Source organism: Mirounga leonina, unplaced genomic scaffold (genome assembly GCF_011800145.1).
Source record: "Mirounga leonina isolate KUSES-001 unplaced genomic scaffold, KU_Mleo_1.0 Mir_95, whole genome shotgun sequence".
NCBI lineage: Eukaryota > Metazoa > Chordata > Mammalia > Carnivora > Phocidae > Mirounga > Mirounga leonina.
The window spans coordinates 13,151,937-13,173,719 of NW_023270865.1; the positions used below are offsets into that span (position 1 = coordinate 13,151,937).

The following is a 21,783-nucleotide window of genomic DNA, read 5'->3' on the forward strand; positions in this document are numbered from 1 at the left end:
GATATTATTATTAATTTTTAATTGCCAAAGTCTAGCACAGTAACCTGCCATATTACGTGAACAAGAGACCTGCTTCAAGTCCTATTCAGGTTGGTGCCTTTCTAACCCTGGACGCAAGTTTTGTTCACTGTTCCAATTCGACCATTTATAAATATATTCCTAGAAATAGAAGACCGAACATCTAATTATCCATTAGGTGGATAATCGATCCTGTTTTGGAAAACCAAAACACGCACGGCAAAGCAAAGGTCCCAAATCCACAGTTGCTCTGTAGATCTATGCTGGGACGGACAGCTGTTGAATGTTGGCCCTCTCCCAGACACTGTCCTGGGCAATGAGCTTCATAGTGAATTAGCCACAGGCCTTACCTACCCTACAGATCTTAGAAGGTCACATACACCCACAGACCGTAATAAACTAAACCCAACTTGCCCAATCAATGTATGAGAAACCCAAGTCAATGTAAAATGGACCAGATCAACCAAGATCTTGCCAGTTAGATGAAAGAAAAATTCAAGTTTTAAACATGTTTTAAAAACCATAATAGCGTAAGCATTTGCTTAAATGTTGCACCAACAGGTAAAACGAGAGATTGGGGGAGCTGACAAACTTGAAAGTGAGACCAACACAAGAGGCTCGGATTAGGAGCCTAGAGACTTGGCATTGCCACCAAATAGCTGGACCTTCCTTGAAGGGAGGGGAAAAAATTGATCTCTCAAGTCCTCTCTAATTCCAAACAGGCCTATTTTCTGGTTTTAAAGGTATTTGCATGAGAAAATGTTTTCAAAGTAGTAAAACACATTGTATCCACCAGGGGGCAGATTATGCCCGAGGAAATCCACATAGGGCTACAGTAACCTACAAGTTTTATTTTTAGACTCAATTTTCTCTAAATTCCCACAGCCCCAATCACCACTAAAACAAAAACAAAAACAAAACAAAACAAAAAACTGCCAGAGAAATCTATTAAACAAGACACATTTTAATGAGAACTCTATTCTTAAAGACTCCATTTCCTGAGTTAATTTAGATAAATAGTTACTCCGTTCACATGGGTGTCACACAATGGGAGCTTTCTATTTGGGATCCACTCTCCCTCCACCTCCCACCTTATTTTTAAATACCGCAGTCTTTGGCATGAAAATGCCAACCCATTTCCGTTTTATTACACATACACACACACATATGCACAATGACCTCGTTTGATTTTCCTCTTTCTTCCTAAGTTACTGTCTGGCAAGTGGTATATGAGTCATCCTCTCATTTTTCCCATTGAAAGTAAGAAACACAAGCAATTATCAATGGCAAATATTTAGGTACCTAAGTGTGGAATACAATCTGACCTTCTTAAAATTGATTACGTTTTCTTTCTTCCTGTTAATCGTATTAAATTATATTCTGTATGCTGAAATGGGGATCTTATATTCTAACTTCTGAGCTTTGGTGAAGTTCCCTGCAAGAGCCTACAAACAGTGCTTCCAGACATAAGGCAAGTTTCTTGATTAGAAATGGGACCCTTGGAAACCCCCCCCCCTTTTACATATATTAAATAGCTTCATTTTGATGAACTACAAGTCATAATGACTCATTTACTTAACTAAATAAATGGATAGCCTCTCTCTCCAAGTTATTTCCACAGCCCAGGACATTAGCACCATAAAAGTGATTAAGAAAAGAGCTTTTATCTGCCCAGATGCTTGCCTCCCCTTAAGGGGCAGATAGAGAGGTAGAATGAGAAAGGCAAAGTTCTGCTATTCTATTCATGTAATTCTGATTTGTTGTAAAAGCAAAGACCCATGCACTAGCGTAATGGGCAAAAACTGTCGGTAAGAAGAATATAATCCCTAAAGCAGTTTTCCGTGTGTGGCGCCGACAGATACTACTGAGCAGCCCCGTACATCAAAGGACTGTTGGAAGGCTGATACCTGAATGAGGTGATGCCTGAAAAGTTCCTGGCACAGTGTCCAAAACACACTAACCCTTCAGAAACCATTAGCGTCCTCATCTTTGGACAGGTGCCACATGGGACCCTTTATCTCCCAATTGTCCTCAGCTGGCGGGGGCTGCTTCCCTTCCCTGGGGTTTCAGTGAGGGGCATCCTCGGGCATGTCTGCCCATACCTACACCCCACCTTTCCTCCCCCAGGAGCTGGGGTGGCTTCCCTGACAAGTGAACTGGGAGGAAGGACTGGTCTGCTCCTCACCGGCGGGGAACTGGTTTCCTGCAGTGATCGTGGCCACCACCACTCACCTGCCTGCATCCGGATCAGGTGCTTTGGTCTAATTTGGGGCTTCGATGTTAGCAGCCCTATTGGCTTCAAGTCTAAAGCTAACATATGGCTCTCCATCTGTCTTACTTCCATTGAATCAGAAATCCGGAGGGGCTCAAGAGGGTCTTATTTATCATCTCACCTAAATCCAAAGTGCCTTGACCTTTCCTCTTGAAATAATGTAATTATTTTGCCACAAGTTGGGACTAGAAAGTCACCTACAACAGAAGTCCAAATCTTTCCCACCAGCCGTTGTGGTACACTCCAGACTTTCAGTGACAGGCGGGCCCCATGAGTGCAGGCCTGGGAGCGGGAATGAGGCAGTGCCTGGGTAGTCCATGGAAACTTCACGGAAAGTGAGGCTCAGCACATCTACTCTGGGTCCTACCCACGGGCGCTCTGAACATCACTAGAACACAATTCTGGGATAAAGAACTAATAAGAAGATCCAATTGGGGGCGCCTGGGTGGCTCAGTCGTTAAGCGTCTGCCTTCGGCTCAGGTCATGATCCCAGGGTCCTGGGATCGAGTCCCACATCGGGCTCCCTGCTCAGCGGGAAGCCTGCTTCTCCCTCTGCCTCTCCCCCTGCTTGTGTTCCTGTTCTCGCTGTCTCTCTCTGTCATATAAATAAATAAAATCTTAAAAAAAAAAAAAAAAGAAGAAGATTCAATTGGATATCACTAGAATGTAAGTGATGAGGCCAATTTGAATTAGTTAATAAAAGAATTTTTTTTTTTTTTTTAAGAGAGTGAGCATGAGCTGGGGGTGAAGCAGTTAGGAGGAAAGAATCTCACACAGACTCTGCACTGAGCGTGGAGCCTGACGTGGGGCTCAATCTCACAACCCTGAGATCATGACCTGAGCCAAAATCAAGAGTCAGATACTTAACTGACTGAGCCACCCAGGTGCCCCATAAAAGAAATATTTTTAAAGAAATATATTCCATTGCTTTTTTAGACAGTTCCTAGTGATAGGTTTCGATAGTGGGTCTTCTGGGTAGTTTTTTTTTTTTTTTAATTTGTTTATTTGAGAGAGAGAACGAGAGTACACACACAAGTTGGGGGAGGAGCAGAGGGAGAGAATCCCAAGCAGACGGCCCGCTGAGCATGGAGCCTGACGGGCTCGATCCCATGACCCTGAGATCATGACCTGACCTGAAATCAAGAGTCGGACGCTTAATGCTTAACCAACTTGAGCCACCCAGATGCCCCTTCTGCTAGTTTAATAAAATTCAAAATCATGGTGGCGCCTGGGTGGCTCAGTCATTAAGCATCTGCCTTCAGCTCAGGTCATGATCCCAGGGTCCTGGGATCGAGCCCCGCATCGGGCTCCCTGCTCCATAGGAGGCCTGCTTCTCCCTCTGCTGCTCCCCTTGCTTGTGTTCCCTCTCTCCCTGCCTCTCTGTCAAATAAATAAATAAAATCTTAAAAAAAAAAATTCAAAATCATTAAAATGCTTAAATTTGGGAAATTCTATGTAATCTTACTGAATTAGAGAAAAAAGATCTCTTGCTCAAATATACAAGCCTTCTCACTCTAGAATATATATAACATTTTAAATTTGAAAGAACTACACATTTTCTTGGAACAATCAAAGAATAATTAAGGCAAATTAAAAAAAAAAAAAAAGAAAAGAAAAATGGAAATATTATTCTGAGGCCAAGAGCCAACAAATGTGGTACCTCTTGCTTTTTTTTTTTCTAAGTGAGTTTGGCTCTTTTGAAAGCTGTATTTATCAAGCTATTTGAAATGGAAAACTCCGCCTGAGAAATTCGGGTACTTAGGAAGAATTTTTCTCATTAAGCTCCTAAGCAGGTTTGGGGTCCTGGGGGCTGGCTGGGTTGAGCGGCCAGTGGTGGGCTCCTGACACCAGCTTCCCTCCCGAGCGGCCTCCTGGCCAGCCGTCCGCCAGCCTCACGGCTGGCCGGTTACCTGATGAGGACACACTGGTCATCGTGGCGTTTCCACAGGCATCGGTAGCACTCGTTGGCGATGGCGAAGACGTGGGGGGGGAGCTCGCCCAGGTGGCACTCGCTGTAGCGTTCCATGGTGGCCCGCTCATACAGCCCGGCGATGGTCCTGTAGGGGTTCACGGAGGCAATGATGGAGCCGATGTAGGTCTGCAGGCACACGGGGCGGGGAGACAGAAGGACGCCAGGTTATACACAGCACTGGTGGGCGGGGGGGGGGTGTGTGTGTGCAGGACGAGGGTGCGTCGCCTCCGCTCACGCTGTTCCATGCTCCGAAGGCTGGGGGCCGGCCACACGGCCCCACCCGTCTCGGACTTGAACAGAATCCACCTGAGTGTGCTTGAAGAGGACCGATGGGGCTCCCCTCTGCATACGTTTTTCCTACACCTTTTTGGTACAAAATCTTGTCATTCTGTACAAACAAACGGAACCACTTCAAAGAGGACTTTCAGTGACAGGTAAACCACAGAAAGATGGGGAAGCAGCCCAAGCCCAAATCCCTGTTCCCGGTGACCTCCTCATCCCATCCCAGGTCCAGAGGACTGTCCACTCCCCAACTCCTTCCTCATCAGGTAGCTCTCAGGAATCAGGGATTAAAGAAAGAACTAGAGCGACACCAAGGGGCTGGGGAAGAGGAACGGAGAGTCACTGTTTACTGGGTACGGAGCTTCTGTTCAGGATAGGAAGAAGATTCTAGAGACAGACCGTGGTTATAGTTACACAACACTGCAAATGTACTTAATGCACTGGACAGTACACTTAAAAATAGTCAAAATGGTAAATTTTATGTCATGTATCTTTAACCTTAACTTTTTTTTTTTTTAAGATTTTATTTATTTATTTGAGAGTGAGAATGAGAGAGAGAGAGAGAGCATGAGAGGGGGAGGGTCAGAGGGAGAAGCAGACTCCCTGCCGAGCAGGGAGCCCGATGTGGGACTCGATCCCGGGACTCCAGGATCATGACCTGAGCCGAAGGCAGTCGCTTAACCAACTGAGCCACCCAGGCACCCTAACCTTAACTTTTAAAACAGTAACAAAACCATTTTGAAAATACTGGGTGCCACATAAATGGTCTGGAACCGAGATGCCTGACCACCTTACCCTTCCGGAACAAAATCCAGGCCAGAAATTAAGCAAACTCTTCAGAGCAGCAAAGACTATAGCTATTAACGTGTAAGGCCTGCTGCTTCGTCCACATGGACCGAACTTGTTCATTTGGACTTCTGCAGGAAAGGCTAACGGAGTTTGGTTACCAGGTTTCCAGGCTCAGACTCGATGGAAGCAGCAGAGCGGAGGGGTGGAGGCAGGCTGCGTAACTACCACCACCTCTGATCGTGCACATGCACTGTCCAGGTGCTTCATGGAGAGTTATGGGTTGCACTCGGCCCTCCAAAATTCCTACATTGAAGCCTTAACCCCCAATATCTTGGAATGGGAACCATATTTGGAGTAAAGGCCTCTAATGAGATGATTACATTAAAATGAGGCTGTTCGGGCGAGCCCCAGTCCAATCTGACTACCTTCCTTTTAGGAGGATATGTGGACACTCAAACACCAGAGATGTGTGTGCCCCAATAAAGATCGTCTGAGGACCGTCTCAGACACAGTAAGATGGAGGCCATCTGCAAGCCAAGGATGGAGCCCACAGGAGAAGCCAACCCTCCCAACACCTTGACCTTGGACCTCTAGCCTTCAGAACTGTGAGAAAATTACTGTCTGTTTAAGCCACCCAGTCAGTGATATTTTGTTATGACCTCCCGAGCTGACCCACACAGGGGCCCTGACCCCTTCACACTCACAATAACCTAAGGAGCTTCCCAATATTACTAGCCCGATTTTTCAGAGGAGGAAACAGGCATAGTGATGATGTCCTGTTCACCCACAGAGCCAGGAAGTGGTAGAGGTGAGATTTGAACCCGAGCAAACCAACTGCAGAGGCTTCTCTTACATTCCTTGGCAAGGCACAATGATGCTGCCCAGGGAAAGGAAAAGCAAGCAGTGCTAGGCAAAAAGTCCAAACATCCTGAGAACATCTGTACCACAATGTGGCAATTTGTACTCATTTATATTCGTGGTGACTGCCAGGAACATCCAGCAAAGTATCATATGCTCCATGGAACGGTCTTCAAACGTAAGTAGGTTTACAATATATTTTAGAAATATTTGAACCAAAAAGGTTAAAAATGTAACAGTTATTACCATATGACCAATGATTCCTCTCCTAGATATATAACCAAAAGAATTAACAACAAGTACAGCATTATTCACACTACCCTAAAGGTCAAGCAACCCAAATGTCAATTCCCCGATGGGCGGGTAAACAAGATGTGGTATGCCCATACAATGGACTATTATTCGGCCCCACAAAGCAATAAAGTACTGATGTGAGCTACTGTGGGGATGAACCTTGAAAACATTACACCAAGGTAAGGAAGCCAGACGCCAAAGTTCACGTGTCCAGAAAAGGTAAATCCATACAGACAGATTGGTGGTAGTTACTATGGGCAGGGGGAGGAAGCAGGAATGGGGGGTGACTGCTTAGTGGATATAGGGTTTCCATTTGGGGTGATGAAAATACTTTGGAACTAGACAAGAGTGCTGATTGTACAACATTGTGAATGTACTAAAATACACTGAATTACATAGTTTAACGTGGCTAATTTTCTGTTACGGTGAGTTCACCTCCATTTAAAAAAAAGATATAGTGCATTAATGGGTAAATGGTTAGGTTTTTGGAAACCTCAACTCTCCAGAAAGTCCATTTACCCCAGCCAGGGCACTGTGGGAAAGATCTGGCCATAAAGAAAGATGGAAACTGCTTTTTCCTCTGGGGAAGGAAAGTGTCCTACTTCTAAAGGACAACAGAGAACCTCCTATTTCCCTGGAAGACGCATATGTCCTCCATCAACGCTTTGACCACAGGCTCTGGTGCCTTCCTTCACATCAACTGTTTGCAGGGGTGAAGGAGGCAGTGCTTGAGCTCTGGGTGTCTAGCCCCCTACACTACTTTGTCTAAAATATCAGACCTGTTTCTACCTTTTGGCAGCTATATGATTTTTTTTTTTTTAAGATTTTATTTATTTATTTGACAGAGCGAGACACAGCGAGAGAGGGAACACAAGCAGGGGGAGTGGGAGAGGGAGAAGCAGGCTTCCTGCCAAGCAGGGAGCCCGACGCGGGGCTCGATCCCAGGACCCTGGGATCACGACCCGAGCTGAAGGCAGGCGCTTAATGACTGAGCCACCCAGGCGCCCCATATGATTATTTTTTAAAGGATTTTTTAAAGCTTATTTTTCAGTATTTTCTACACCCAACGTGGGGCTCGAATTCAAGACCCTGAGATCAAGAATTGCGTGCTCTTCTGACTGAGCCAGCCAGCTGCCCCGATTATTATTTTTATTATGGAAATATCAAAACTGTTCATTTTTGTATTGAAATATGTTCTCACTTTTTTCCTACTTTGGCAGAAATCAAGACACTTAATGCCCTCCCTCTTAAAACAGCGAGGCAGGCACAATGCAATCCTCTTTCTCAGTTACAAATAAAATGTAAAAGCCACAAAGTATCAAGCTGAGAATTAAATTTCCTTAATATTAGGATATTAACCCATTATTAACACACTTTTTAAAAAGATGATATGCCCTGGGGCGCCTGGCTGGCTCAGTCGGTAGAACATGCATCTCCTGATCTCAGGGCTGTGAGTTCAAGCCCCACATTGGGCGTGGAGCTTACTTAAAAACAAAACAAAAACAAAAAAAAACAAAAAAATTTTTTTAAATGATACACCCCCAGCCCATGTGTTGAAAATTTTGCACACCTTGTCATAACATGTTTGTATGGTTGTTCTAAAATTTGGGGAGATGAGCCTTTCTTCTAAAAAGTACTGATCTACTCATAAAGAGTATCATAACCTTTCCACAAAAGCTTTACTTGGAAAGTGATTATTTTGGTCAAAACCTCCTAGGCATGCTACCCCTTCCTGGTTGGGCAACCCCTCTGGTCATACAGCGTGGCTGAAGAGATCACTCATGCTGGAAGTGCGGAGGACATGGTTTTTGTACGAGGGCAGGAAAGCCAAAGGCATGAAAAGCTTGTTAGCAGAGTTGAAGCTGGAACATCCAAAATGGTCTTGTGCCTGGCTTTATTTTTAAGTAATTTATACTGCATGTTGCCCAATGAAAGAGCGGTCAAGTGTTTCAGGACAACAATGTGGTTGGTGGCTACGGCAGTTACCAGCATCACACATGTGCCCTCCCCAGTCCCTACCCCGCCGTGATTCTAGAGGAGAAGGAAGGAAGCTGAACAGCCGACATCCAGCACATAGGCAGCCTGCAGAACTGGCCGTCAGGCCTGGCGGGCCCTCTAATGCATCAGGATACCTTTCCCCACTGAACCCAGTCACTGCCACACAGTCGGAGCTGGCCTGTAAGCTGAGACCCCACAGTGTCTCTGGCTCAGAAGCGTCATTCCAACACATCTACAGATCGCTCCATTGTTGAGTTACCGTCCCGACTTCAAGAGGGAGGAACCATGCAATACCGTGAAATAGAACACTTTCACAAAGAGCCTCGAAAGGCACATCATTTGAGGTGAAAGACAAAGATCCAAAGTTGGTTTAGCTGTAAGACGTTATTCACGCCAAATGACTGACCGCCATGGCTCTGGTGGTTGCACACTTCTCCTGAAACAATATTGATCTTCATGACCGACTTCCCCAACAAGATGTTGAAAATGCATTTCTCATCTTTCAATCTAGTCAACTACCATGAAGATCATGTGGTCCCTTATTATACATTGTGGAGAAATGATAAGTTCCGCAGAAATATTACTAAAAATAGACTCATCACTTTATGCAAGAAAGCCTGATTTTTTCCCATTTTGATGGAAAACTTCTGGAAATGTACAGCACATGCCTTTGTGTTCTCAAATCCAGGTTAGTGTACCTAATTTATTCTTTTAAGGATTTGTGGTCTTATTCGGTCTCTCAGCCCATAACAATGACGCCCACACTGACTGAGGTAGACAGGTCTTCTCATCTCCACCAACCCACCAACCCCAGATCCTGAGCTCCCGATTGTTCCTCGAGACCGCAGCTTCTCAACCTTCCCCTGCACGCCAGGTAGCACCGTTTGAGGTGGTTCCCAATCTCCTGTGGAATAAAAGGCTGAAGGCTTCTCCTTCTGAGACTGCTGTGTTGGAGGAATGGCTGTAGGTGCTGGAAGAGTATGCAGATAAGAGATTGCTTTGCTGTATAGTTAATGGAAGATACCAAGCCAGGTTTCTATTTTACTTTGCATTGCACACACCATGTAATGCATGAAATGAAGACACACATTCAAAATGATCTGCATTTCAACTGCTTAAAACTTTCACTGTTAAGTTAGGAGCACCTTGGCAGGTGCCTGTCCTTAACTCCGTTGACACCCCACGAGCATTTGCATATCTTTAAGCCAGACGAAGAGTTGAATTCCTCTGTCTCCACAATGTTCAGGACCCTTCTTGCCAGATGCAGAGAGATCGCTTAAGTATAAAATAGCTGCCCTGGATTTTAAAAGATCAAGCATTTAGTGGTATATGGCTATATTCCGACGGGACTCTTAAGAATGCAGGTACTCCTGTTGGCGTCCTTTCCACTTTGTGGTAGAGGCTTCCAACATATAAAATACATAATCTAAGAAAAAAAACAATCCCTCCAGTTTAGACCATATTAAATACTCTAAGCAAAGAGAGCTAACCTACACATATTTACAACAGGTCTTGAATCTGTTCAAGGTTTTCCTTAAATCCATGTTCTCCAAGCACTTTATTTTCTTTGCTATATTCCTACTGAGTGAAGAATGGTTTTTCTTTTTCTTTTTCTTTTTTTTTTTTTAAAGATTTTATTTATTTGACAGAGAGAGACAGTGAGAGAGGGAACACAGCAGGGGGAGTGGGAGAGGGAGAAGCAGGCTTCCCTCAGAGCAGGGAGCCCGATGCGGGGCTCGATCCCAGGACCCTGGGATCATGACCTGAGCCGAAGGCAGACGCTTAATGACTGAGCCACCCAGGCGCCCCAAGAATGGTTTTTCAAACTTTATATTCTCCAGGGTGTATAAAAAATATTACACAATGGCTAAAAGGTGTTAGCAACCCAGGTATCCATCAAAGGAAGAATGGATAAGTAAAATATAGTACACGCATACAGTGCAGTACTATTCAGCCTTAAAAAGGAAGGGAATTCTGACACACACAACATGGATGAACCTTAAGGACATTATGCTAAGTGAAATAAACTGGTCCCAAAGGACAAATACTGTATGATTCCACTGAAATCACGTACCTAGAGTAGTCAAATTCACAGAAACAGAAAGTGGAATGGTGGTTGCCATGGGCTGACATGAGTGGGGATGGGGGAGTTATTTTTCTTTTTTTTTTAAAGATTTATTTTTTTTTAGAGAGTACGTGCACATGACAGAGTGCACACATGAGTACAGGGAGGGGCGGAGGGAGAGCATCTTCAAGCAGACTCCTGGCTAAACGCAGAGCCTGACATGGGGCTCGGTCCCATGACCCATGAGATCATGACCTGAGCCGAAACCAAGAGTCAGACACTCAACTGAATAAGCCACCCAGATGGGCACAGAGTTCCAGTTCTAGAAAGATTTAAGAGTTCTAAACGATTCACAACAACATGAACGTACATAACACTACTGAACTATACACTTTAAAATGGTCACGATGACAGGGTTTGCGTGTATTTGGTAATATTTTAAAAATTAAAAAGATTGAGAATTTTGGTACTGATAGAATACATTAATCTCTTTTTTATAATATCAAGGAGAGATCTGAAAACAAGCACAGAATTAAGGGTAAATAACAAGAAGCACCACACTCCATTTTTGGACATGTACCTTCAAATTTTAACCCAAATTGACCAACAAAAATATTCCAGTGACAAATTACAGACCGTTTAGTAAGGGAGAAGACAAAAGGCATTTAGATTTTCAGGGACAAAATAATCTCATTACAGCTCAAATATTAATAAATACATAGGTTGTGGGTGACAGTAAATTCAACAAATGGACTCCCACACACGGGGACAGCAAACAACCAGGCTTAATTTGAACTAAACTCAGTAATCTGAAATGTTAAAAAAAAAAAAAAAAAGTAAAGAATATGTAAAATGCGTGTCTGGTATACACAGAGAACCCAATTTTTTAATTTTTTAAAGCTATTTTATTATTATTTTTAAAGATTTATTTATTTTAGAGAGGGAGAGAACACGAGCAGGAGGGGCAGAGGGAGAGAGAATCCCAAGCGGACTCCATGCTGAGCGCAGAGCCCACCACCGGGCTCGATATCACGACCCTGAGATCAGGACCTGAGCCAAAACCAAGAGTCACACACTTAACCAACCGCACTAGCCAAGCGTCCCTTTTTTTATTTTTATTTTTTAAAGATTTTATTTATTTATTTGAGTCAGAGAGAATGAGAGACAGAGAGCATGAGAGGGAGGAGGGTCAGAGGGAGAAGCAGACTCCCTGCCGAGCAGGGAGCCTGATGCGGGACTCGATCCCGGGACTCCAGGATCATGACCTGAGCCGAAGGCAGTCGCTTAACCAACTGAGCCACCCAGGCGCCCCCTATTTTTATTTTTTAAGATTACAGGAAACTTTGTCTCACTTAGAGTTAAAAATGCTTCTCTATAACTAGAATTTAAGTAAAAACTTAATAATAAATTTTAAAAAAAAGTCTAATGTAAGACCTCCATTAAGTATGAGAGGTTAATTAGGCTCTTAAAACATGAATGCACAAGCTTTACTACTTCACCTTCTCACTAATGGCCTAAGTCATTTCTTAAAAGGCTTGTCACCAGATTTTAAATGACAAGCCTACATGTTTCCAAAACAACGTTCTCTGACATTTCATAATTGTGGGGCACAGAGGACAGTCCTACCCATGTAGACACACCTTCACAGTCCTCACTTGCTCCAACATAACCCTGAGATCCGGGCAGGCCAGATGCCACTGTTAGCCTCCTCTGACAGATGAGGGAATGGCTAAGTGCTGCCCCTACAGTCACAGAGCCGGTGAGTCAGATCAAGGACAGGAACCCGGGTTCCTGGTGCGCCACACCCTGGCTCTTGGGCGGCCCCCTCCACCGCTCATCCATGTACGGAAGAGGAATCCTCCCAGACTCTGTCCAGCTCATCACCAGTGGCCAACGTCTCTATGTCTTGTACGTTCCCCTTTCAATGAACTCTAGACTCTGTCTCCTTCCCCTCCATCTCCCACCTCAGCCTCACTCAGATTTTCATAAAAGCCCCCTTTCCTCACTGATTTCCCAGCGTGGACTTGCATGTTCCATCCAAACGCCACATTTGACCCATGGGCCTCTGAAGATGACAACTCTCCCGCTTAGAGCCCTCCAACAAATCCCACCATCTTCAGGGTCACTCAACTGGGATATTTGAGAAGAGAGTCTGAGTGGCTCCCAAAAGGTGAGAGAACAGCCTGAGTCCTAACGAATTATTCTCCTAACAGTTACAGAAGCTGGCGGGGAGGGGGGTGGGGGGGTGGGGAGGGGGCCAGTCACTTACTGAGTTTTCATCATTCGTGCCCATGTTCGTGCCAAGTGGCACTTTTGAACCTCCATAAAACAGAAGTGTAAAACAACATGGCAACAAGAACAGCAGTCGTTCCTAATAGTTTAGTCAAAGGAGGACAAATTAGGCAAAATCTTAGCGGTCTATCAGCAAAAATAATTATGGCCAAGGACATCTTATCCTTCCCCCACTACCTTACACATACCACTCTGCCTGGATTATTGTATCACTGAAACAAAGGCTGCATGGATAAGAGATTCAATGAATTAGTCAAGTTCAAATGTAATAGAAGTAAAAACGGCGACTGGCAGGCGAAGGGGGTCGAAGAAGAGCCTCGTTGTAAATTAAGTACCAAGGGAAGCAAAGATCACTTGGCAAGAAATCCCAAGAGCTGTGACACACATTTGTCACATGCTGTGCCATTTATCCCTCCATAAAAAGGTATTGCTACTGCTCCTGAAACCTCCATGACGACGCCATGTTTCCGACTCTGGACACGTGAAATTCTCAAACGTGAGGCAGGACCTGGTCCTGGCCTCCTCATGCTGGATTCCAAATTCCACCAGAATAAGGAGCTTGGTCATGTGCGTGGCTTTTCAGAAACAGAAAGGACGTTCTACTTTGAAGCCCATAACAAACTTTTCTAGTCAGAAAAGTTCCACATAACTCACCAAAAACTACATTTCCTTGCCCACTTTAATAATCTGAAACAGCTGTAGCACATGTTGCTTAAAAATGTTGGAAGAAACTCTCTGTGTTTCTTCAATCCAAAGTCTACCAATTCAAGATTTTCAAAAGGCATCAGGGTGTAATGCCTACTATCTCCTCTCCCCACCAAAAGGAAGAGATACAACTCAGAAAACTAAAAGTGACCCAGTGGCCTCAGATGCGCTCTGCTTTGAGGTACAGAGGGATCCATGCCACTGTCAGGAAGGCACTATTCAGCCACGAGAACTAGTGGTCTACACAACAAGGTCTGGTCATCAGAACCCAAGAAGTCCTAAGCCCAGAGCTACCTTCCCTGGAAAACTGCTTAACCCCTCTGGGCCTAAGATTCTGATCAGTCATAAACACACATCCTCTCACCCCACACGATGGCCACGTGAGAATACTGTGTAAATCAGGGGTATTTATTGTTTTTGTTAGTGAAAATAAAAACCATAACTGCTTTTCATCATGTGATCGTGACTGTGGCTGGATGTGGAACAGGGACATCTGAAACGCACTAGGGAAATCCGCTAAAGTCAGGGCCGCGCCATACTTTCCTAAAGGAAAACTTAAGAAGTGGGAATCATCAGCCAGATTAATTTCCCATCCACCATTCTCTTCTTTCCTTCCCTCTTGATCATCTCAGCTCCATATAGCAGTATCTTTATCCTGAATGCAGCTTCAGTTTTAAATTACAGATCCATACGCTCAACGGCGCAATGGACATCTTCACTTGGATGACCTTTAGTTCTAACTCACATGGACAAGACTGAGCTCCCCAAAACACCTATTTCTTCTCACTTAGTGACATCTTTTTTTTTAAGATGTTATTTATTTATTGAAAGTGAGAGAGCAAGAGAGCGAGAGAAGCGAGTGCACATGTGCGAGTTTGGGGAGGGGCAGAAGGAGAGGGAGAGAGAGAATCTCAAGCAGACTCCATGCTAAGAGTGAAGCCCGACACGGGGCTCAATCTCACAACCCTGAAATCGTGATCCGAGCCAAAATCAAGAATCAGACGCTTAACTGACTGAGCCACCCAGGCGCCCCTCACTTAGTGGCATCTTGACAAAAGCACCATGTTCAACCCAAATGGTCAATCCAGAAATCTGGGATTCATCCTACAGACATTCAGCCTATTTGACCTCAAACTCTATCAAACACTTACATTCTTCCTCTCAGTATCCTTCATACTCAAACTCCCCCAGGACTGGTTTGGAACCCCATCATTTCCCATCTAGCTCGCTGGTCCTAGACTGGGATGCATCTTGCACTCAACCATCACCCTGCAGCCAGAGTGAGTTTTCCCAGGACTCGTGTTTAAAGTTGTCCCGTACAGCCTTCACAAATATATTCAAACTCATTCACTTACACACGGAGCCCTTCCTCACCTGCTCTTGACCATCTTGCCAGACAGCTGCATATAACATTTCAGCATCTTGAATGTCCTGCAGTTGGACAAATGCACCATACTAGTTCATGTCTTTGCACACGCTGATTTCTGCTAGAAATGAGCCAGCCTCCCTCTTGGTCAAATTCCCATATGAACCCTTCAAAACTCAGCATGACTAGTGCCTCTGCTGGCAATCTTTTTTTTTTTTTTTTTTAAGATTTTATTTATTTATTTGTCAGAGAGAGAGAGAGCACAAGCAGGGGGAGCAGCAGAGAGAGGGAGAGGGAGAAGCAGGCTCCCCACTGAGCAAGGAGCCCAATGTGGGGCTCTATCTCAGGACCCTGGGATCATGACCCGAGCCAAAGGCAGACGCCCAACTGACTGAGCCACCCAGGCGCCCCCTGGCAATCATTTTCTGACCCCTTCCTTCTTTCCTCCTTCGGATACTCATTCATTATGTTCCACGTACTTTTATCACACTCACTGTCACCCTGAGCAACTGTCAATGGTTTGCTTGTGTCTGCCCTCACCAGTGAACTGTGAGGTCTTGGAGGGGCAGTGTCTTTCATTTATCCAATCTTTCAAGGAACAATTACTGTCAGCAAGAGTAATTTTGCATCCTTGGAGCTTAGCACTCAGCCTGGCACGCAAGTAGGGCTGCATCCACGTAGATAGCTTGGAGGCACATGATTTGACCACAAATCTACCAAATAAATTCATGTTTTAACTGTGTTCTAGTGCTCTATGTCCACTACCTTCTATATTAAAAAAAACCCCACAAAAACTGTTGTTGTTATCCAATTAAACAATTTAAAAGTTTTAAACAATTAAAAAAACTGTTAAGCATTCACGTTTGATGAAAACTAGTAAGTCTGACAACAGGTAAGTCAAGTTGTTACTGAAGTCAAGCTCTGAAATTTAGAAGTGACATTTCCATTTAATCTGAGTAAATTTCAGATTAAAATTCCCTCCTTGTTGAAAGGAATCTGACCCAAAAAGAGACCCAAAAGAGAGGCAGGAAAGGAAGAAAAAAAAAAAAAATCGTAAAAACAATGTTCCTAACTGCCGCCATCATGTGCTGATGTGGAAGTAGCCACTCAAGAGTATAAATGTTTGGTAAAGTTTAAAAATACATATTGTCAGACAGATGGTTACAATCATCTTCTGGCAACACCGGTCTCGATTTCATGTGGAAAAAAAAGCCCCTGACAAAACCACACTGTATTCAGCTGTTCCTGGTATGAGGCACATGCCCAGGCTGCACGCCATCCTGCTTCCAGGCCATCCCGGCATCCGAAAGAGGCACTCTGTTACTTGACCCTGGCTTTGGGAAGGGACGGAACAGCCCCGAAGAGTCTACTTTGGGAAAACTCAACCCCGGGAAATGAAATGCAGATTTAGCCGCGCGTGTCCAAGGCCGTCAAGTCCACCCCGCGCCCGGTCTGAGGACCGTCGGTGGCCCAGGATCTCCCCGCACGCGAACCCAGTTCACCGGCCTGCTCCGCCGACAGGTCTCTAGCTCGCCGCGGCCAACTCATTACACTTGGCAGAAAGTAGCAGCCTTCCAGGTTAATTCAGGAACATCATCAAACATTTACAGACTCGGTCTGGAACGCCACCTCACCAAAGGAGGGTATTTCTGAAACACCTAAAACTACACGAGCCTTGAGGAATCTTTTGTGCTTACACACGCATTTATCTTCGGTCACGGCGCCAGCTTCTTCAAAGGGGCTCGTCTGATTCTGATCCCCGCCCTGTGTGTCCGGCAAGAGCGACAGGCTAACGGACGGGCTGGGTGGAGCGGAGCCCGGCTTCCTCTGGAGGCATCCCCGGCGCCGTAACTGCAGACAAGCCCTGGCGTTGCCCGCGGCTCTCTCCGCGATGTGGTCTGGCTGGGAGAGGAGGCTCCTCCGTGCCATTGACCCAGAGCGCGACGAACCCTGCAACGGACACACTGGGCTTCTCTCCCATTTGGCGGAAAGCAAATCCGCCACACCGTGGAGCTTGCTTGGCAGACCCGGAGCTTAGGTTCAATACAACAGAAGCCTCATCTGCTCTTGTCAACACTGTGTTTAGACACTGGGTACATAACTATGTGAAATGATCCAGGCTCCAGAGAATACAGTAAGACGGGCGCCCAACACCAGCTCGTCTTCCCTGCTCTCCTCTCCTAGAGGAGCTGCCGGGACTGTCGGCACCATGTTCTCATGGCCGTTGGGCGTTCACAAGGCTGGGGGTCATGAAAACGAACCCTTCCTCCCCCACGCTTCTCCTGTCTGCTCTTCCCTTGCCCCCAGCCCCCCACCCCGCCCCTGGCTAAAGCCCTCCATCGCTTTGCCGTGGCGTCTTTGCAACCTTCTCTCCGCCAACCTACCCTCTCTACTCCATACCACACCACCTCCCTATCAACTTGTCTGAGTTTTACCTTGAGGAAATTCTCTCTTCAAAAACCTTTAACAAAGATGGTGTGCTTTCTATACCGCTCAGCCCAAACATTACTAACTATAGGCAAATCCAGGTTTCTCAACCTTGGTACTACTGACATTGCAGTCCAGATAATGCTTTGCTGTGGGCTGTTCTGGGCACCGCGGGATGTCAGCAGCACCCCTGGTCCCTACCCACCAGATACCGATAGCATCCTCTGCCTGAGCCAGGCAACCAGAAATGCCTCCAGATAGCGCCCAATGTCCCCTGGGGACAGAATCACCTGGTTGAGAATCACTGCTTTAAGGGTGTCCTGACCCCAGCCTGCCTACCTCGTCTAACTGGCTCAATATCCCCTAACACACAGATGCCGTGAGCAAAGGAACTTCCCCCAATTTAGTGAGTCCATCACACTGAATTCACTCTCATCTCTCCATGTTCTTGTATGGTGTCTACTAGCCTTTCCTCCTAACCAACTCTTATCCCTCCTCTGAAGTGTCATTATTGCCCCTCCCGTCCCCCCATAGGGCTTTTCATGGTCAGTTCAGGCTTTCTCGCCTACCTACAGGTTACCTCTCCCTATCTCTTTCCTCTTTGTCCCACAAACACATGCCCTGCTCCTCCTCTCCCTGAGCCTTTAGGAACTTAACAGGTGTGGGTACTTGTCCTTACCCAGTCTCATGAGCGGTAGGAGGAGACAGAGGAATGTGGGACCCTCATCAGACCCTCTCCCGAGGAGAGGCCATCATGGAACAGCCCCTGTGGCAGGAAGCCCATAGAAAAGAGGCTCAGGGTGGAGTGTGGGATGAGGTCCCAGGCTAGGAGCTATAGTGCTGGGAAGTCACCAGAGGATGGGAAAGATGAGATGGAGCCTCAAGCACCAGGAACCTGAAGTTCCAGGAAAGGAATCCAGCATTAGGGCAAAAGTAAGGGGCTCATGCAAGGCAATTATGTAAAGAGTAGAGCTGCTCTAACAGGGGTCAGATCCCAAAAGGACCAGTGGCAAAGCTGGGGTCATGCAGACCTACACACTGACAGAGAAGCCTGTTCAGTGTCTGCCCTGAAGGATCCAGGGCCAAGTTCCAGGCAGGAGCTTTATAAATAAACACCTGGTAGTACAGACAAGATGCAGGAAAGGTACAAAGGTTCTAGAAGCTCTCACTTGCCATTTGATTTGAAAACAGTCCTGTCAGATGTAGGGGTTATGACATCGCTTTGACATCTGACCTTTTAAAAAACATAAATTAAAAAACTGACACACAGATTAAATTATTAAGATAGAGCCCAAGAGGAGGCGAGTGGAGAAAAGCATGCTCAACTCAGATTTGTCTACTCTGAGTGCTTTATCATAATCTTTATGGCTGTCTACCCCATTTTAATGGAGGATGGTAATGGCTGGGGAAAATATCTTACTGGGGTCTGGTAAAGTCCTCAGTCAGTAAGGGGGGGTCCCCAAGGAGAAAAAAAACTAATGGTCCTTTTTAGCACAAGGCAGTAGACCTTTCTACCTGGTGATGGGTCTGCTCATCAGCAAGCTGTGTAACCTGCTAACTCGGACCAGAAAGCCAACAAATGAAATAATGCAAGATCAAGAGTGTCGGAGAAGACCCACGGGGATTCCTTCTCCGTAACATGACTCAAAGGAGGCCACCTATGGCAAGCAGATGAACGTGCCCCCTGGACATCCAGGCCGAATGCACTTTGAGGATGAGATTAAGGTTGGAAATGCTGAGACAGGGCGATCATCCAGGTGGGCCCCATCCAATTGCAGGAATCCTTAAAAGCTAAGAGAAGTCTTGGCTGCAGACAGAAATGAGAAGGAAGGAAGGAGAGATTTGAAACATGAGAGAGACTCGGTCTACCGCTGCTGGCTTTGAAGGTGGAAGGAAGCAGACCCGTGGAAGCTAAGAACAGCCCTCAGCTGACAGCCAGCAAGAAAACGGGGACCTCAGTCCTGTAACTGCACATATGAACAGAAGGAGCAGGAAACAGATCGTCCCCTAGAGCCTCTAGAAAGGAGCACTGCCCTTCCCAACCCTGGACCTGAGGCTGGCGAGACCCCGGCCAGACCATGACCTACGGAACCGTAGGTCACTATCTGCTGTTTTAAGTTGTTATAGTTACGGCAATTTTTTATGTCAGCAAAAGAAAACTAATACAGCACCTCTGGTACGAGTAATTTTTTTCTTCTTTAAAGCTATAGACGGGCATCGCTCAGAGCGGGGATAAAAGGCAGGACAGCTGTGGTTTTTCTGACAGGTGGTCATTTTGTCTTGATGGGGCAGAGCCTGAGGCATCCTGGCAACCATCTCCAGCAGCATCAGCGATAAGAAAATCGAGGGGCTGCTTTATGACAATTCAGTTATCCAAGTCTCAAAAGGCAGGCACAGAAGGGCATTATTAACTGAACTGACCTGTAAATTGGAGGTACAAAAATCCCGTGTTTTTCCCTCAAAGGGGAGGAAAAAGATCTTCATTCTAGGGAAAAAAACCAAGACCCTATTCACAGGCTTTATTGGGCCACTTAGCTATCAGGTTTAACGTCATCACAAAAAGAGGGAGAGAAAAAACTTTAAAAAGGCTCTGCCTTTTAAACCCCCTGGGTAGTTTCCCCCCCCCCCCCCCGCCCCTGCTAATGGATTGACTTTTCCCTGACTATTAAATGTAGAATAAGAACTTGCACCTAAAGATAGAAAAGGGTGAATTCTGAAATACCTACGAGACACACATACCCATAAAGAAACTGTCGATCTAGCTTCGCATTTCATCATCAACTAGGATGTTATTTCTAATACATATGGCATGTGTTTTACAAACATTTCTCACACAATTACCAGGTGCCTGGGAATGTCCTTGGCTCAAGAAAGACAAAGTCAGGGGTTCCTGGGTGGCTCAATCGGTTGGGCGTCTGCCTTCAGTTCGGGTCATGATCCCAGGGTCCTCGGATCAAGCCCCACGTCGGGCTCCCTGCTCAGCGGAGAGTCTGCTTCTCCCTTTCTCTTTCCCTCTGCCTCTCTCCCTGGCTCGTGCCCTCTCTAATAAAGAAAATCTTTAAAAACACATAAAAAAGGAAAGACAAAGTCAGTCCTTGACAAACTGAGCAAGGAAATTGCTAGGTAAACAAAGTTCCATGGCAGCGTCAGTAATACTCAATACCCAGGAACAGCAACCTGGATGCAGGTCGTGGCTCTTCCCCAGGAAGGAGGGAGGCCACTGGTCACCCTGGAGGTTTCTGACCACAGAGTTCCATCGACACATGCACAACACAGAGCAGGCAGCCATGTCTTCATAAACACATGGGAATGTTACCCTTCCCAAAGAGCATATGGAAAACATCGTAACCTAGAGACTTCGCGTAGGCAAGCTCAGCCAGAGAGCTAGAATCCCACTGCATTTCTCTCCATAGGGCCACTTAAAAACTGGCAAACATTATGTCAATCTGGCAAAAATGACACTTTCGCAACATAAAAAGCAGAGGAAAATTAAGCATTAAACCCGCAAATAACTCCTCATTTCCCAGCTCTCCTCTCCTCGTCTAAGGGTAAATAAATTGGTGAAACAAGAATACTAAGCAGGCCTTGAGTTTCCGTAAGCACCTACTAGTTTGCTGTAAAGGCTGATGTTATTCATCAGAATCACAAACGTATTGGCAAAATTAAGTGTAACTGCTGAAGAAGAAAAATTACTAAAAGATCAAGAGTTTTCTACAATATTAAAAAAATTTTTTTCAAAAAAACCCTACAAATTTGAACTTGACAAGAAAAAAACATGTAAGCCGTTGGCCCCTTTACTGTAAGGACTTAGAAACAGGCAGATGAAAAAGGTAAAATCTGCAGGCCAATCTTGACAGATAAGCTAATATATGTACTTTAATGTCAAAAAGTAATTATGTATTATAGAAATGATTTCTTTCTTTGAAATGATCTCTAACTATTATTCTTATAATACAGATATAGTCACATTTCACAAAAGTTGAGAGAAAAATGTGCACGCCTGCTTTTTATGCACATGTCTCCCTTCAAAATAGCAATCCTACAAATAAGAAAGATGGGTTCCCTGAATCCAAATATTCCTCTGGAGGGGCTCCAGAGCCAGAAAAAAAAAAAAAATGCGAAAATCCATAAAAGGAGAAAAATCAAGAAAAGGAGACAAAAGCTGGAGCTCAAGGTACTATTGTTTGCAAATCTGCATTTCACACCCCCCACCCCCAGCCCTTAACTGAGGAAGACAACCATTCTGGTGACTTCTTCATAGAACAAAACACTTAACAAAACAGAATGCACTCACCCGAAGAGGTCAAATTACCCTTCAATAGAAAGTAATCCCCTCTAATAAAATCAAAGCAGTAAACATGAGAACATAATTTATTGGACCATGTTTTTAATTTGGCAAAACTCCCAGAAACACAGGTTTACTTAGATGAGATGGTCAGGTTCTC

The 21,783-nt window shown here is 45.3% G+C and overlaps 1 protein-coding gene across 1 annotated transcript in view; it reads right to left on the reverse strand.

The window, feature by feature from the left end:
* The window catches only part of MYO10 (myosin X), a 212,680-nt gene that overhangs the window by 103,555 nt on the left and 87,342 nt on the right, over positions 1 to 21,783 (reverse strand). Inside the window, exon 4 of the mRNA XM_034998745.1 lies at positions 4,201 to 4,388. Within this exon, the coding sequence (XP_034854636.1) occupies positions 4,201 to 4,388 (188 nt within the window). The remainder of the gene's footprint in view (positions 1 to 4,200; positions 4,389 to 21,783) is intronic.